The sequence below is a fragment of the Mesoplodon mirus genome (genome assembly GCF_964341445.2).
Source record: "Mesoplodon mirus genome assembly, chromosome: 2".
NCBI classification, from domain to species: Eukaryota; Metazoa; Chordata; class Mammalia; order Artiodactyla; family Ziphiidae; genus Mesoplodon; species Mesoplodon mirus.
In genome coordinates, this window is record NC_138977.1 from 46,360,307 (window position 1) to 46,376,836 (window position 16,530).

At 37.4% G+C, this 16,530-nt stretch overlaps 1 protein-coding gene across 1 annotated transcript in view; it reads left to right on the forward strand.

Annotated features, from left to right (window-relative positions):
- NUP54 (nucleoporin 54) overlaps positions 1-16,530 on the forward strand; it is a 40,168-nt gene that overhangs the window by 17,219 nt on the left and 6,419 nt on the right. Inside the window, exons 8-9 of the mRNA XM_082611420.1 lie at positions 354-447; positions 12,732-12,839. Of these exons, the coding sequence (XP_082467546.1) occupies positions 354-447; positions 12,732-12,839 (202 nt within the window). The remainder of the gene's footprint in view (positions 1-353; positions 448-12,731; positions 12,840-16,530) is intronic.

Genomic DNA, 16,530 nt, shown 5'->3' on the forward strand with positions numbered 1-16,530 from the left:
TAACTATAATTCTTACATTCGAGGTGAGTTTATTTTTCTTTTCATTGCTTTTTAAAGAATGTTGATTATGGTAAAGCAGCACAGTGTGGTGAAAACATTAAAATCTGAGTACTAGTGCCCTAATTATATATTTGCATTTAATAATGCAGTTTTTGACCAAACTGTATTTCCTCATTTGTAAAATAAGGTTAGATGAAATCTCTGTGGTGTAACATTATTGATTTCATAGTCATAGATCTGCCTTTGAACCCTAGAAATATAGTGAAATTACATGAGTGTTATTATGAAAACCTTACCGTGTATTTTGTAATAATAGGTTTAGGTCTGAAAATTGACCACTTGTATTTCTTCAGGTTAATTCCTGTACCAATGGTGGGTTTCAGAGAACTTCTTCGAAGACTGAAGGTTCAAGATCAGATGACTAAGCAGCATCAGACCAGATTAGATGTAAGAATCTAGCTTCATTCTCTGGCCCTAGGAGTAGTATAAGGGTTACAGACCTTTATTTTTACCATGTGTTTTAGTTACTGTTCTGTCTTAGGGGAAACAATATAGTGTATACTGCAAATTAACAATTATACTTTTATATAGTTTCTTTATTATGGAGCCTCCAAAAACATGTAAATCTGATTTGATATATTTTAACAATGAATTTAGAATTGTTGGCTTTTTTATATAATATAAATTTATTTATTTATGTATTTATTTTTGGCTGCATTGGGTCTTGGTTGCTGTGTGTGGGCTTTCTCTAGTTGTGGCAAGTGGGGCTACTCTTCTTTGCGGTGCACGGTCTTCTCATTGCGGTGGCTTCTCTTGTTGCGGAGCACAGGCTCTAGGTGCACGGGCTTCAGTAGTTGTGGCTCGCGGGCTCTAGAACGCAGGCTCAGTAGCTGTGGCGCATGGACTTAGTTGCTCTATGGCATGTGGGATCTTCCCGGACCAGGGCTCGAATCTGTGTCCCCTGCATTGGCAGGCGGATTCTTAACCACTGCGCCACCAAGGAAGTCCCAGAATTGTTGGCTTTAACAGATTAATTAGACTGTTATTTTCAATTCCAACCAGAGAATGCATATTATTTTATTAAACACTTTTGAAAATGAAGGCTACAATTATGATTATGTTGTCATAGTGTATTATAATTTGTAGGTTAATGAAGCAAATTTAAATTATTGAATGCTTAAATCTACTTAATATTTTATGAAGTAGACTTTTGTAATCAAATGCCTAAAGGTGCTTAGACATCACCTCCATGTTCTCTTATATGGAATTCCTAATTAGATATTCATTTGGACTCTGTTTGAGTAATGAAAAGCTTACTGTTTTATGAAGCAACCCATTTCATTGTCAGCTCTAATTGATACAAGTTCTCTTTCTTACATTGACCCAGAATCTGCCTTGCTATAATTTACACCCGTTTTCTCTGGCATGTTTTGTAGGTAATCACTATGTTCCTATGATAGCCGTACAGATATTTGAACTTCATAATCGTTCTTCCTTTTTAGTATTATTTTCTCTGGCTAAAAATTCCAGCATGGTTTTTTAATGTGACATGATACCCAGGCCTTATTACCTTAGGCTGGATACACTGAATTTATTGGCATCACTTTTAAAATGAGTTGTCCATAGTACCATAAATGGGGTGTGACCAAAGTTCTTCAAAGTAAAGCCAAAGAAGCTATTATTTCTCTATATTTTTATCAGCCTCGCTAGAGGTTTGTCAATTTTATTGATCTTTTCAAAGAAGAAGTTCTTGGTTTTGTTGATTTTTTTCTTCTTCTGATTTTCTGTTTACAGTTTCATAAATTTTTACTCTTAACCATTTCCTTTATTCTGTTTGCTTTGGGTTTTTCTCTTCCTTTTCTAGTTTCTTAAGGTAGCAACTTAGGTTATTGAGACTTCTAATAAAGGCATTTGGTGCTGTTAATTGCCTTCTAAGCGCTGTTTTACCTGCATCCCCCAAATTTTGATAATGTTCTATTTGTCATCTTTGATTCATTAAAAATATTTACTAATTTCTCATGAGGGTTCTATTTGACTATTGGATTTTTTTGACTAATGGATTTTTTTTATTAGTTTCTGCTTTATAACAAAGTGAATCAGTTATACATATACATCTGTTCCCATATCCCTTCCCTCTTGCGTCTCCCTCCCTCCCACCCTCCCTATCCCACCCCTCCAGGCAGTCACAAAGCACCGAGCTGATCTCCCTGTGCTATGCGGCTGCTTCCCACTACCTATCTACCTTAAGTTTAGTAGTGTATATATGTCCATGCCTCTCTCTCGCTTTGTCACAGCTTACCCTTCCCCCTCCCCATATCCTCAAGTCCATTCTCAAGCAGGTCTGTGTCTTTATTCCTGTTTTACCCCTAGGTTCTTCATGACATTTTTTTTTTCTTAAATTCCATATATATGTGTTAGCATATGGTATTTGTCTTCCTCTTTCTGACTTCACTCTGTATGACAGACTCTAGGTCTAACCACCTCATTACAAATAGCTCAATTTCATTTCTTTTTATGGCTGAGTAATATTCCATTGTATATATGTGCCACATTTTCTTTATCCATTCAGTGGATGATGGACACTTAGGTTGTGTCCATCTCTGGGCTATTGTGAATAGAGCTGCAATGAACATTTTGGTACAGGTCTCTTTTTGAATTATGGTTTTCTCAGGGTATATGCCTAGTAGTGGGATTGCTGGGTCATATGATAGTTCTATTTGTAGTTTTTTAAGGAACCTCCATACCGTTCTCCATAGCGGCTGTACCAATTCACATTCCCCCCAGCAGTGCAAGAGTGTTCCCTTTTCTCCACACCCTCTCCAGCATTTATTGTTTCTAGATTTTTTGATGATGGCCATTCTGACTGGTGTGAGATGATATCTCATTGTAGTTTTGATTTGCATTTCTCTAATGATTAATGATGTTGAGCATTCTTTCATGTGTTTGTTGGCAGTCTGTATATCTTCTTTGGAGAAATGTCTATTTAGGTCTTCTGCCCATTTTTGGATTGGGTTGTTTGTTTTTTTGCTATTGAGCTGCATGAGCTGTTTATAAATTTTGGAGATTAATCCTTTGTCAGTTGCTTCATTTGCAAATATTTTCTCCCATTCTGAGGGTTGTCTTTTGGTCTTGTTTATGGTTTCCTTTGCTGTGCAAAAGCTTTGAAGTTTCATTAGGTCCCATGTGTTTATTTTTGTCTTTATTTCCATTTCTCTAGGAGGTGGGTCAAAAAGGATCTTGCTGTGATTTATGTCATAGAGTGTTCTGCCTATGTTTTCCTCTAAGAGTTTGATAGTGTCTGGCCTTACATTTAGGTCTTTAATCCATTTTGAGCTTATTTTTGTGTATGGTGTTAGGGAGTGATCTAATCTCATACTTTTACATGTCCCTATCCAGTTTTCCCAGCACCACTTATTGAAGAGACTGTCCTTTCTCCACTGTACATTCCTGCCTCCTTTATCAAAGATAAGTTGACCATATGTGCGTGGGTTTATCTCTGGGCTTTCTATCCTGTTCCATTGATCTATCTTTCTGTTTTTGTGCCAGTACCACACTGTCTTGATTACTGTAGCTTTGTAGTATAGTCTGAAATCAGGGAGCCTGATTCCTCCAGCTCCGTTTTTCGTTCTCAAGATTGCTTTGGCTATTTGGGGTCTTTTGTTTTTCCAAACAAATTTTGAAATGTTTTGTTCTAGTTCTGTGAAAAATGCCAGTGGTAATTTGATAGGGATTGCATTGAATCTATAGATTGCTTTGGGTAGTAGAGTCATTTTCACAATATTGATTCTTCCAATCCAAGAACATGGTATATCTCTCCATCTATTTGTATCATCTTTAATTTCTTTCATCAATGTCTTATAATTTTCTGCATACAGGTCTTTTGTCTCTTTAGGTAGGTTTATTCCTAGATATTTTATTCTTTTTGTTGCAATGGTAAATGGGAGTGTTTTCTTGATTTCATTTTCAGATTTTTCATCATTAGTGTACAGGAATGCCAGAGATTTCTGTGCATTATTTTTGTATCCTGCTACTTTACCAAATTTATTGATTAGCTCTAGTAGTTTTCTGGTAGCATCTTTAGGATTCTCTATGTATAGTATCATGTCATCTGCAAACAGTGACAGCTTTACTTCTTCTTTTCCGATTTGGATTCCTTTTATTTCCTTTTCTTCTCTGATTGCTGTGGCTAAAACTTCCAAAACTATGTTGAATAAGAGTGGTGAGAGTGGGCAGCCTTGTCTTCTTCCTGATCTTAGTGGAAATGGTTTCAGTTTTTCACCATCGAGGACGATGTTGGCTGTGGTTTTGTCATATATGGCCTTTATTATGTTGAGGAAAGTTCCCTCTATGCCTACTTTCTGCAGGGTTTTTATCATAAATGGGTGTTGAATTTTGTCTAAAGCTTTCTTTGCATCTATTGAGATGATCATATGGTTTTTCTCCTTCAATTTGTTAATATGGTGTATCACGTTGATTGATTTGCGTATATTGAAGAATCCTTGCATTCCTGGAATAAACCCCACTTGATCATGGTGTATGATCCTTTTAATGTGCTGTTGGATTCTGTTTCCTAGTATTTTGTTGAGGATTTTTGCATCTATGTTCATCAGTGATATTAGCCTGCAGTTTTCTTTCTTTGTGAGATCCTTCTCTGGTTTTGGTAACAGGGTGATGGTGGCCTCATAGAATGAGTTTGGGAGTGTTCCTCCCTCTGCTATATTTTGGAAGAGTTTGAGAAGGATAGGAGTTAGCTCTTCTCTAAATGTTTGATAGAATTCGCCTGTGAAGCCATCTGTTCCTGGGCTTTTGTTTGTTGGAAGATTTTTAATCACACTTTCAATTTCAGTGCTTGTGATTGTCCTGTTCATATTTTCTGTTTCTTCCTGATTCTTTGATTCAGTCTTGGAAGGTTGTGCATTTCTAAGAATTTGTCCATTTTTCCAGGTTGTCCATTTTATTGGCATAGAGTCGCTTGTAGTAATCTCTCATGAACCTTTGTATTTCTGCAGTGTCAGGTGTTACTTCTCCTTTTTCATTTCTAATTCTATTGATCTGAGTCTTCTCCCTTTTTTTCTTGATGAGTCTGGCTAAAGGTTTATCAATTTTGTTTATCTTCTCAAAGAACCAGCTTTTAGTTTTATTGATCTTTGCTATTGTTTCCTTCATTTGTTTTTCATTTATTTCTGATCTGATCTTTATGATTTCTTTCCTTCTGCTAACTTTGGGGTGTTTTTGTTCTTCTTTCTCTAATTGCTTTAGGTTCAAGGTTAGGTTGTTTATTCGAGATGTTTCCTGTTTCTTAAGGTGGGATTGTATTGCTATAAACTTCCCTCTTAGAACTGCTTTTGCTGCATGCCATAGGTTTTGGGTCGTCGTGTCTCCATTGTCATTTGTTTCTAGGTATTTTGTGATTTCCTCTTTGATTTGTTCAGTGATCACTTCGTTATTAAGTAGTGTATTGTTTAGCCTCCAAGTGTTAGTATTTTTTACAGATCTTTTCCTGTAATTGATATCTATTCTCATAGCATTGTGGACGGAAAAGATACTTGATACAATTTCATTTTTCTTAAATTTACCAAGGCTTGATTTGTGACCCAAGATATGATCTATCCTGGAGAATGTTCCATGAGCACTTGAGAAAAATGTATATTCTGTTGTTTTTGGATGGAATGTCCTAGAAATATCAATTAAGTCCATCTTGTTTAATATATCATTTAAAGCTTGTGTTTCCTTATTTATTTTCATTTTGGATGATCTGTCCATTGGTGAAAGTGGGGTGTTAAAGTTCCCTACTATGAATGTGTTGCTGTCAATTTCCCCTTTTATGGCTGTTAGTATTTGCCTTATGTATTGAGGTTGAGTGCATAAATATTTACAATTGTTATATCTTCTTCTTGGATTGATCCCTTGATCATTATGTAGTGTCCTTCTTTGTCTCTTCTAATAGTGTTTATTTTAAAGTCTATTTTGTCTGGTATGAGAATTGCTACTCCAGCTTTCTTTTGATTTCCATTTGCATGGAATATCTTTTTCCATCCCCTTACTTTCAATCTGTATGTGTCTCTAGGTCTGAAGTGGGTCTCTTGGAGACAGCATATATATGGGTCTTGTTTTTGTATCCATTCAGCCACTCTGTGTCTTTTGGTGGGAGCATTTTGTCCATTTACATTTAAGGTAATTATCGATATGTATGTTCCTATTCCCATTTTCTTAATTGTTTTGGGTTTGTTATTGTAGGTCTTTTCCTTCTCTTGTGTTTCTTGCCTAGAGAAGTTCCTTTAGCATTTGTTGTAAAGCTGGTTTGGTGGTGCTGAACTCTCTCAGCTTTTGCTTGTCTGTAAAGGTTTTAATTTCTCCATCAAATCTGAATGAGATCCTTGCTGGGTAGAGTAATCTTGGTTGCAGGTTTTTCTCCTTCATCACTTTAAATATGTCCTGCCACTCCCTTCTGGCTTGTAGAATTTCTGCTGAAAGATCAGCTGTTAACCTGATGGGGATTCCCTTGTGTGTTATATGTTGTTTTTCCCTTGCTGCTTTTAATATGTTTTATTTGTGTTTAATTTTTGACAGTTTGATTAATATGTGTCTTGGCGTATTTCTCTTTGGATTTATTCTGTATGGGACTCTCTGTGCCTCCTGGACTTGATTAACTATTTCCTTTCCCATATTAGGGAAGTTTTCAACTATAATCTCTTCAAATATTTTCTCAGTCCCTTTCTTTTTCTCTTCTTCTTCTGGAACCCCTATAATTCGAATGTTGGTGCGTTTAATGTTGTCCCAGAGGTCTCTGAGACTGTCCTCTGTTCTTTTTATTCTTTTTTCTTTATTCTGCTCTGCAGTAGTTATTTCCACTATTTTATCTTCCACCTCACTTATCCGTTCTTCTGCCTCAGTTATTCTGCTATTGATCCCATCTAGAGTATTTTTAATTTCATTTATTGTGTTTTTAATCGTTGCTTGATTCTTCTTTAGTTCTTCTAGTTCCTTGTTAACTGTTTCTTACATTTTCTCTATTCTATTTCCAAGATCTTGGATCATCTTTACTATCATTATTCTGAATTCTTTTTTAGTTAGACTGCCTATTTCCTCTTCATTTGTTAGGTCTGGTGGGTTTTTATCTTGCTCCTTCTGCTGTGTGTTTTTCTGTCTTCTCATTTTGCTTATCTTACTGTGTTTGGGGTCTCCTTTTTGCAGGCTGCAGGTTCATAGTTCCTGTTTTTTTTGGTGTCTGTCCCCGGTGGCTAAGGTTGTTTCAGTGGGTTGTGTAGGCTTCCTGTTGGAGGGGACTGGTGCCTGTGTTCTGGTGGATGAGGCTCGATCTTGTCTTTCTGGTGGACAGGTCCACGTCTGGTGGTGTGTTTTGGGGTGCCTGTGGCCTTATTATGTTTTTAGGCAGCCTCTCTGCTAATGGGCGGGGTTGTGTTCCTGTCTTGCTAGTTGTTTGGCATAGGGTGTCCAGCACTGTAGCTTGCTGGTCGTTGAGTGAAGCTTGGTGCTGGTGTTGAGATGGAGGTCTCTGGGAGATTTTCGCCATTTGATATTATGTGGAGCTGGGAGGTCTCTTGTGGATCCGTGTCCTGAAGTTGGCTCTCCCACCTCAGAGGCACAGCACTGACTCCTGGCTGCAGCACCAAGAGCCTTTCATACACCCGGCTCAGAATAAAGGGAGGAAAAAGTAGAACGGAAGAATTAGTAGAAGAAGAAAGAAAGAAAGAAAGGGAGGGAGGAAGGAAGGAAGAAAGAAAGAAAGGAGGGAGGGAGGAGGGAAGATAGGAAAAAGAGAAAGAGAGAAGATAAAATAGAATAAAGTATGATAATAGCGTTATTAAAATAAAAAATAATTATTAAAAATTGAAAAATAGAAAAAAAACGGACGGATAGAACCCTGGGAGAAATGGTGGAAGCAAAACTATATAGACAAATTCTCACACAGAAGCATATACATACACATTCACAAAAAGAGGAAACGGGGAAAAAATCGTAAATCTTGCTCTCAAAGTCCACCTCCTCAATTTGGGATGATTCGTCGTCTATTCATGTATTCCACAGATGCAGGGTACATCAAGTTGATTGTGGAGATTTAATCTGCTTCTGAGGCTGCTGGGAGAGATTTCCCTTTCTCTTCTTTATTCTCACAGCTCCCAGATCTCAGCTTTGGATTTGGCCCACCTCTGCGTGTAGGTCACCGGAGGGCGTCTGTTCTTTGCTCAGACAGGATGGGGTTTAAGGAGCAGCTGCTTCGGGGACTCTGGCTCACTCAGGCCGGGGGGAGGGAGGGGTACGGAGTGTGGGGCGAGCCTGCGGCGGCAGAGGCCAGCGTGACGTTGCACCAGCCCGAGGCGCGCCGTGCGCTCTCCCAGGAAAGCCGTCCCTGGATCCCCGGACCCCGGCAGTGGCGGGCTGCACAGGCTCCCCGGAAAGGGGGCGTGGACAGTGACCTGCGCTTGCACACAGGCCTCTTGGCGGCAGCAGCAGCCCCAGCGTCCCACGCCTGCCTCTGGGGTCCACGCTGATAGCTGCGGCTCGCTTCCGTCTCTGGAGCTCCTTTAAGCGGTGCTCTTAATCCCCTCTCCTCGTGCACCAGGAAACAAAGAGGCAAGAAAAAGTCTCTTGCCTCTTCGGCAGGTCCAGACTTTTTCCCGGACTCCCGGCCTGCCATGGTGCACTAATCCCTTCAGGCTGTGTTCACTTCCTGCGCTCCAACAGAAACCCAGCCTCAGCTCCCAGCACCGCCTGCCCCGGCTGCGGAGCAGACAAGCCTCTCGGGCTGGTGAGTGCCGGTCGGCACTGATCCTCTGTGCGGGAATCTCTCCGCTTTGCCCTCCGCACCCCTGTTGCTGCGCTCTCCTCCGCTACTCCGAAGCTTTCCCCCTCCGCCACCCGCAGTCTCCGCCCGCGAAGGGGCTTCTAGTGTGTGGAAACCTTTCCTCCTTCACGGCTCCCTCCCACTGGTGCAGGTCCCGTCCCTATCCTTTTGTCTCTGTTTATTCTTTTTTCTTTTGCCCCACCCAGGTACGTGGGGGAGTTTCTTGCCTTTGGGGGGGTCTGAGGTCTTCTGCCAGCGTTCAGTAGGTGTTCTGTAGGAGTTGTTCCAAGTGTAGATGAATTTCTGGTGTATCTCTGGGGAGGAAGGTGATCTCCGCGTCTTACTCTGCTGCCGTCTTCCCCCAGGGACCTAATGGATTATTTAAACTTGTTTCATATTCAAGTGTCTGGAGATTTTTCTGTTACTCTGTTGTTATCTAGTCTAATTCTGTATGGTCAGAGAACTTTGTATGATTTCAATTCTTTTAACTTTGTAAAGGGTTTTTTTTTTTTAATAAATAAATTTATTTATTTATTTATTTATTTTGGCTGCATTGGGTCTTTGTTGCTGCACACGGGCTTTCTCTAGTTGTGGCGAGCGGGGGCTACTCTTTGTTGCGGTGCGGTGGCTTCTCTTGTTGGGGAGCATGGGCTCTAGGTGTGCGGGCTTCAGTAGTTGTGGCACACGGGCTCAGTAGTTGTGGCTCGCGGGCTCTAGAGCACAGGCTCAGTAGTTGTGGTGCATGTGCTTAGTTGTTCCGTGGCATGTGGGATCTTCCAGGACCAGGGCTTGAACCCATGTCCCCTGAATTGTCAGGCAGATTCTTAACCACTGCGCCACCAGGGAAGTCCTTAACTTTGTAAAGGTTTTTAACCCACATGCCTATGAAAAGAATGTGGATTCTGCTATTCTTGGAGTTTTCTGTTAATGTGAGATCCATTTGATAGATTGTTCAGTTTTTCTATATTCTTACTGAATTTTCTGTCTACTAATTCTATTGTAAGAGGAGAGTTGAAGTCTCCAGCTACAATTATGCATTTGTCTTTTTCTCCTTTCATGTATTTTGAAGGTTTGCTGTTAAGTACCTAAGTATCTAGGATTGTTACATTTTTTTGGCATATATACTTTTTATTATTCCATAATGTTCCTCTTTATCCCTGGGAGTCCTCTTTGCTCGGAAGTCTACTTTCTCTGATATTAACATAAAGCTACTCTAGCTTTCTTTTGATTAGTGTTTGTATGGTATGTCTTCCTCCGTCCTTTTACTTTTAACCTTCGTTTATCATATTTGAAGTACGTTTTCTGTAGACAGCATAAAATTTAGATTTAGACCTACAATCTTATTAACTGTTCGCTCTGTTTTTCCTTCCTCTCTTTCCTCTTTTTTGCATTCTTCTGGGTTATTTGGACATTTTTTAGTATTGTTTTTAATTTATTGTCATTTCAACTATCAGTTTTTTTAGTGGTTGGTCGAGGGCAGTAGTTCTCATTGGGGGTTGTGGTGGTGGTGATTTTGTCCCCCAGGGCACATTTGGCAGTATCTGGAGACTTCTTTGGTTGTTACAGCTGGGGGGTTGGGGGATGCTACAGGCATCTAGTGGGTAGAAACCAGGATTCTGATAAGTATCCTACACTGTACAGAACAGTAGCACTCCAACGAAGAATTATCTGGCCTGAATTAATAGTGTTAAAACTGAGAAACTCTTTTCTAGATACCATAATGTATTTCCTTGCACTAGAGCTAGAGCTGGGTTTCAACACAGCCCAAAACTTCCAGGTTTGGGGCTGTGTTGAAACCAAACTTGGGGGGCTGCCAGAGAGGAAAATAATGGTAAACTCACCACTAGTTCAGTGGTACTTCAAATTCATGTCTTCTTCCTCCTGCCACTTTTCATTTTTCAGAGTCCTCAGGTAGTTGCCCATGCATTCTGTTCATTTTACGGCTGTCTTCAACAGGAGAGATAGAATGGCATGTACCTAGTCTATCTTGTCCAGTTTTTCTATTGAGCCTCATATCTTTCCTTTTTGAATTTCAGGAGCTCATCGTTTATTATAGATTTTAACCCCTAGTCTGTTTATAACATTTTAAATATCTCCTACTTTTCTCATCTCTCTGCTCTGTCTTTAGTGTCCATAGTTGAACAGCAAACCTTTATTTTGTTGTTGTTGTTGATTTACAATGCTGTGTTAATTTCTACTATACAGCAAAGTGATTCAGTGTTACATATATATATATATATATATATATATATTGTTTGTCGTATTCTTTTCCATTATGGTGTATCACAGGATATTGAATATAGTTCCCTGTGCTATACAGTAGGATCTTGTTGTTTATGAAAACCTTAATTTTAATGTAATGATATCCATCGGTTTGTTTTGGCCTTGTGTTTTCTTTTTTGGGAATTTGCTTAAGAAATCATTCCTCACCCAAGGTCTTAGAGTCTCCTACATTTTTTTTTTCTATTATTTTAGACTTTAACCTTTCACATTTGAGTCGTCTGTCCTCATGGAGTTCACTTTATATATACTAAGTGACATGAACCCAACTTTCTCTAAATTGTGGGTCAATTTTTCCAGTGTCATTCACAAAAAAACTATTTTCCTCAATGATTTATCAAAGCATTTATCAAACCAAGTTCCCATATATATGTGATGTAGTCTGTTCTTAAATCAGTTTCACATTATTTTACTCTTATGGCTTTGTAGTATATCTTAAATATGTGTGGTAGAGTGAATCTCCAATCTTCGTTCTTTTCAAATTTTTAAGCTCTTTATGGATCTTCATTCTTCTATAACAGTTTTAGAATGAGTTTGTCAAAATGCTAGAATTTTAATTGGAATTACATTAAATATATAATTTGTAGATAATTGAATCTTAATAATATTAAATTATTCCATCATGAACATGTTTCTTTACTCATTGAGGTCTCCTGTGTCCTTTGTAACAGATTTAAAATAACCTCTTTAAAAATCATAGGCATTTTTTCTTGGTTAATTCCTAGACTGTTTTAGTGTTTGTCAGTAAATACTGGGAGTGGTAACATTTCTATTTTTCTTAGTATTGCTGGTATAGAAGAATAATTACTTTTTTGTCTAGAAGCCCTGCCAACTTTGCAAAACTGAGATGGGGAGGGTGCCTGGGTTACATAATATAAAATATGGTCACCTAATTTTGCCCCTTCAACATGGCCTGGCATTGGAAAGTTTCCTTAAAAGGTGACATGTGTAGGTAGACATGCTAAAATATGTCTTGTACGATCTTCTTACCCTCTTACTTATAACATCTCAATATAAGCCAGTGTCACAGAATGATTAATTATGATAGGAACAATAATGGGGTTAATTTTGATTGGGAAGCTATAATAAAATAGGATTTTAACTCACTCTGTAAGGTTAAGACTTTCATAAGGTGGAACAGTAGGATTTCAGGCTAGGGAAAGAGCAAATCAAAGATCCAGAGACATAAAAATGTCTTCAGTTGTATAATTAATATCCTTCCTTTTCCCCTCCACTGTGAGCATATCCCTCCATAATATTCTGTTACAGTTGATATTGGACTATATACTATATTTTAGGCCCCTCCTGCATGTCACTTTATAGATCTTAACTTTTTCCATTAATGGCCTGGTTGTTGGCTCTGTTCTACAGTATTACTTCAAGTTCCTTAATTATTTCTGAAATATATTATTTTTCTATACACTTTGCCTCATCACTAAATTTTCTGGAGCTCTAAAGAAATTTTTGAATGGTACTTTCTAATTTTTAGATGTACAAAAGGGGAAAAAATATAAAAGGAGATTTAAAGAAAAAGCTTATATTTTGAAAGATGAATCTTAGGCTCATTTTTTGCATATAGGTAAACCTGATAAATAGTTGTGATACCTATATTTGATTTACCTTAAAAATTTTTTTTTAAAAACAGATCATATCTGAAGATATTGGTGAATTACAGAAGAATCAAACTACAACTATGGCCAAAATTGCACAATACAAGAGGAAACTCATGGACCTTTCCCATAGAACCTTACAGGTAGTAATTTGGACTTTTTTCCAATATTTATAAGACTGTATACATGATGGAAATGCTAAATATGGATTTTTGCAATAGAAAAAAACAGACTAAAAGGAAATAATAATAGTCTGAAACTGAAAGTACCAAACTTTCTCATTAAAACCTGGAAGTTGGAGGAGACATCTTACAGGACTGGGTGAAGAACGTGAAAATGTCCTAAAATTAGCATTTTATTGAGAGGGTGGTGGGAAAGCTGTGGAAAAAAAAAATCATCTTGGTGCAAGAAAAGTATGCATCAGATCATTAATATCTGGTTTTCATAAAAATAGTAGAAAAATACAGTTTTGATTTTGAGTGCTAGAAAAGGGAGTGTAACTGTTAATGAATGAAAAGCAATAGAACTTTAAATTAACAAGAGGAAGTAAAAGAATGAATAGCAACAAAAGTTGAAATTATCATGAAAACAAACATTATATAGCAGAATCAATGGGATACAGCAAAAGCTGCACTCAGAGGACAATTTATAACCTTAAAAAGTCTCCATTTTTAAAAGTACAAATGCAAAAAGTAAAGAACTTAGTACTGATCTTAAGTTAGAAAAATACTACTGCTAAGCCAACAGAAACCAATAAGAGAGAAATAAAGATAAAGTGAAATAAGTAAAACAAAAAAAATTAATCATAATAGAAAGATTAAATGGAAAAGCTGTTTCTTTGAAAAGACCATTAAGGGACTTCCCTGGTGGCCCAGGGGCTAAGACTTCCACACTCCCAATGCAGGGGGCCTGGGTTTGATCCCTGGTCAGGGAACTATATCCCATATGCTGCAGCTACGGGTTTGCATGCTGCAACTAAAGATCCTGCATGCTGCAACTAAAAGATCCCACAGGCTGCAACTAAAAGATTCTGCATGCTGCAACTAAGACCCGACGCAGCCAAATAAATAAATAAATAATTTAAGGAAGAAAAAAAGACCATTAAAACGGCGAAACATGAGTCTGAAGAAGGAAAAAAAGACTCATCTCATGAGCCTGAAGAAGGTAAAGAAAAATTAGAAGTGAGAAAGGAGACATTACCACAGATATACCCAAGAGAATAAGAAAATACTGCAATGGAATTCACAGCAGTAAACTGAGAAGTTAGAGAAAACATGATTTTCTAGCAAAATTGATCTACAGAGAAAAATCTTAAATAGACAAATACCATAGAAGCAATTGGGAAAGTTATTAAAGATCAACCATGGAAAAAGCACCAAGGTCAGATAGTTTCATTGCTGAATTTTGTCTAACCATTAGAGCTAATTCCAAAGTTACTTTATTTCAGACAAAATGAAAAGTATAGATTTTTTTTAAACAGTTTCATTGAGATATAATTCACATACCATACAATTCACCTATTCAATGTAATTCAGTGATTTTTAGTATATTCATAGTTTTGTACAACCATCACCACAGTCAGTTTTAGAACATTTTCATCACTCTAAAAACAAACTCCATACCCATTAGCAGCAACTCCCCATTTCATCCCAAACCCCCCCAGCCCTAAGCAACCACTTTTTGTTTGTATGGATTTGCCTCTTTTGGACACTTCATATAAATGAAATCATATGGTATGTGGTTGACTGGCTTTCTCTCACATAGCATAATATTTTCAAGGTTCATTCATGTTGTAGCATGTAACAGCACTTCATTCCTTTTTATTGATGAATAATATTTCATTGTATGACTATACAACATTTTAATTTATTCATCAATTGATAAACATTTTGGTTGTTTCCACTTTTTGGCTAATATGAATAATGTTGCTATTAATGCTTGTGTACAAGTGTTTGTGTGGATGTATGCTTTTACTTCTCTTGGATACATAAACCTAGAATGGGAATTGCTTGGTCATGTGGTAACTCGTATGTTCAACTTTTTGAAGAACTACCAAATTGTTTCTCAGAGCAGTGGCAGCATTTTACATCTCTGTTTTTAGTACCCCAAAACAAAAATGTATAAACAGATAATTCTAGTAGAGATGCAAATTACACTAAGCAAAAGAAGCCAGACTGAAAGGGCTACATATGGTATGATTCCATTTATATGATTCACGCAAAAGGTACAACTGGAGGTGGGAAACAGATCAGTAGTTGCTAGGAGCTGGAGGTAAGGGAGAGGAGGCTACAGGAGGCAGGAGGGAACTTTTTGGGGTGATGGAAATGTTCTGTATCTTGGCTGTGGTGATGGGAACTTGTTTGTCCAAATACATAGAACTGTCCACCTAAAAAGGGTCAATTTTGTTGTATGTGGATTATACCTCAATAAAGCTGACCAAAGAAAACAAATGCAGAAATTCTAAATGAAATACAAGTAAAGAGAATCCAGCTATTTATCAAATTCTAAAGGAATATACTTTGAGTAAGGTTTATTTCAGGAATGGAGGGTTGGTTTTGTAACAGGATATCTAGCAACGTAATTTATCATAGCAACATGTGGAAAATATATAAGTTTTCACAAATGTAATGAGCAGGGTAGTTAACTAGTATAAACATTGAAAAGAGATCATCTCTTTTTGCTGATGACATGATTGTATATCTAGAAAACCCAAGGAAATAAACTATAGAATTAATGTGGCAAGATGGCTCAATATGAGGTAAATGTACAAAAAATCAGTGTTTCTTTATACTATTAATGGAAATAGGAAAATATTTCATTCACTATTATGAAAAAACTGTAAAATACTTAGGAATAAATTTGAGGAAAATATACAATCTGAATTAAGGTTTTCACAAATAGACAGATAAACCATATTCTTAGATGAGAAGACAATATCTACTTTATAAAATTTAAAAATTAATTACAACTTTAAAAAAATTGATTAAAATCTGTCAGTTCATAAATAAAGATAACTGTTTTGAGAATAGCTTCTGGGGGGAAAAAGATAGTGAAGGGGACTTGCCTTATCAAATTTTAGAACCTATTTAAAGCTCTTGTAATCAAATCAGTATGGGTGAAGGATTGGATATAAAGATCCATAGAAAAGAATAGACAATTCAGAAATAGATGCACATGTATCTTAATATGACAAAGGTGGTATTTCAATTCAGTGGGTTTATTTAATAAGTAATGCTAGAGTAATTGGCTATCCATCTGGAAAATAAAATTAGACCACTGTATCACACCATATACAAAAATAAGGTGTATTACAGACTTAACTCTAAGAAATTTATGAGGCTGCATGTACAACCTAGGGACTGGAGAGACTTTTAGCTAGAAAGCCAGAAACTGTAAAACAAAATTGACTGTGTAAGAATTAGAAAATTTTGTATAGTAAAAGGTAACAGAAGCCATTTGTCAATAGTCAAGTGATTTCAGAAAAAGAAAAAATTGAATTTGCAAACAGCACTGATTTCAGTTGTAGTGTTTGTATTATACAGATATCCTATAATTTGACCTAAAAAAACCCCAAGTGAAATACGGGCAAAGAATGTATAAAGGCAGTTCACAGAAGAACAAATGCAAAGTAGTTCTTAACCGTTAAAAGACGATCCTTTAACATTCAAGGGGGGAATTCCTTGGTGGTCCAGTGATTATGACCCTGCGCTTCCACTGCAGAGGGCCCGGGTTTGATCCCTGGTCGGGGAACTAAGATCCTGCTAGCCGATCCCACAGGCCAAGTGGCACGGCCAAAAAAAAAAACAAAAAAACACACATTCAAGGGAATGCAGG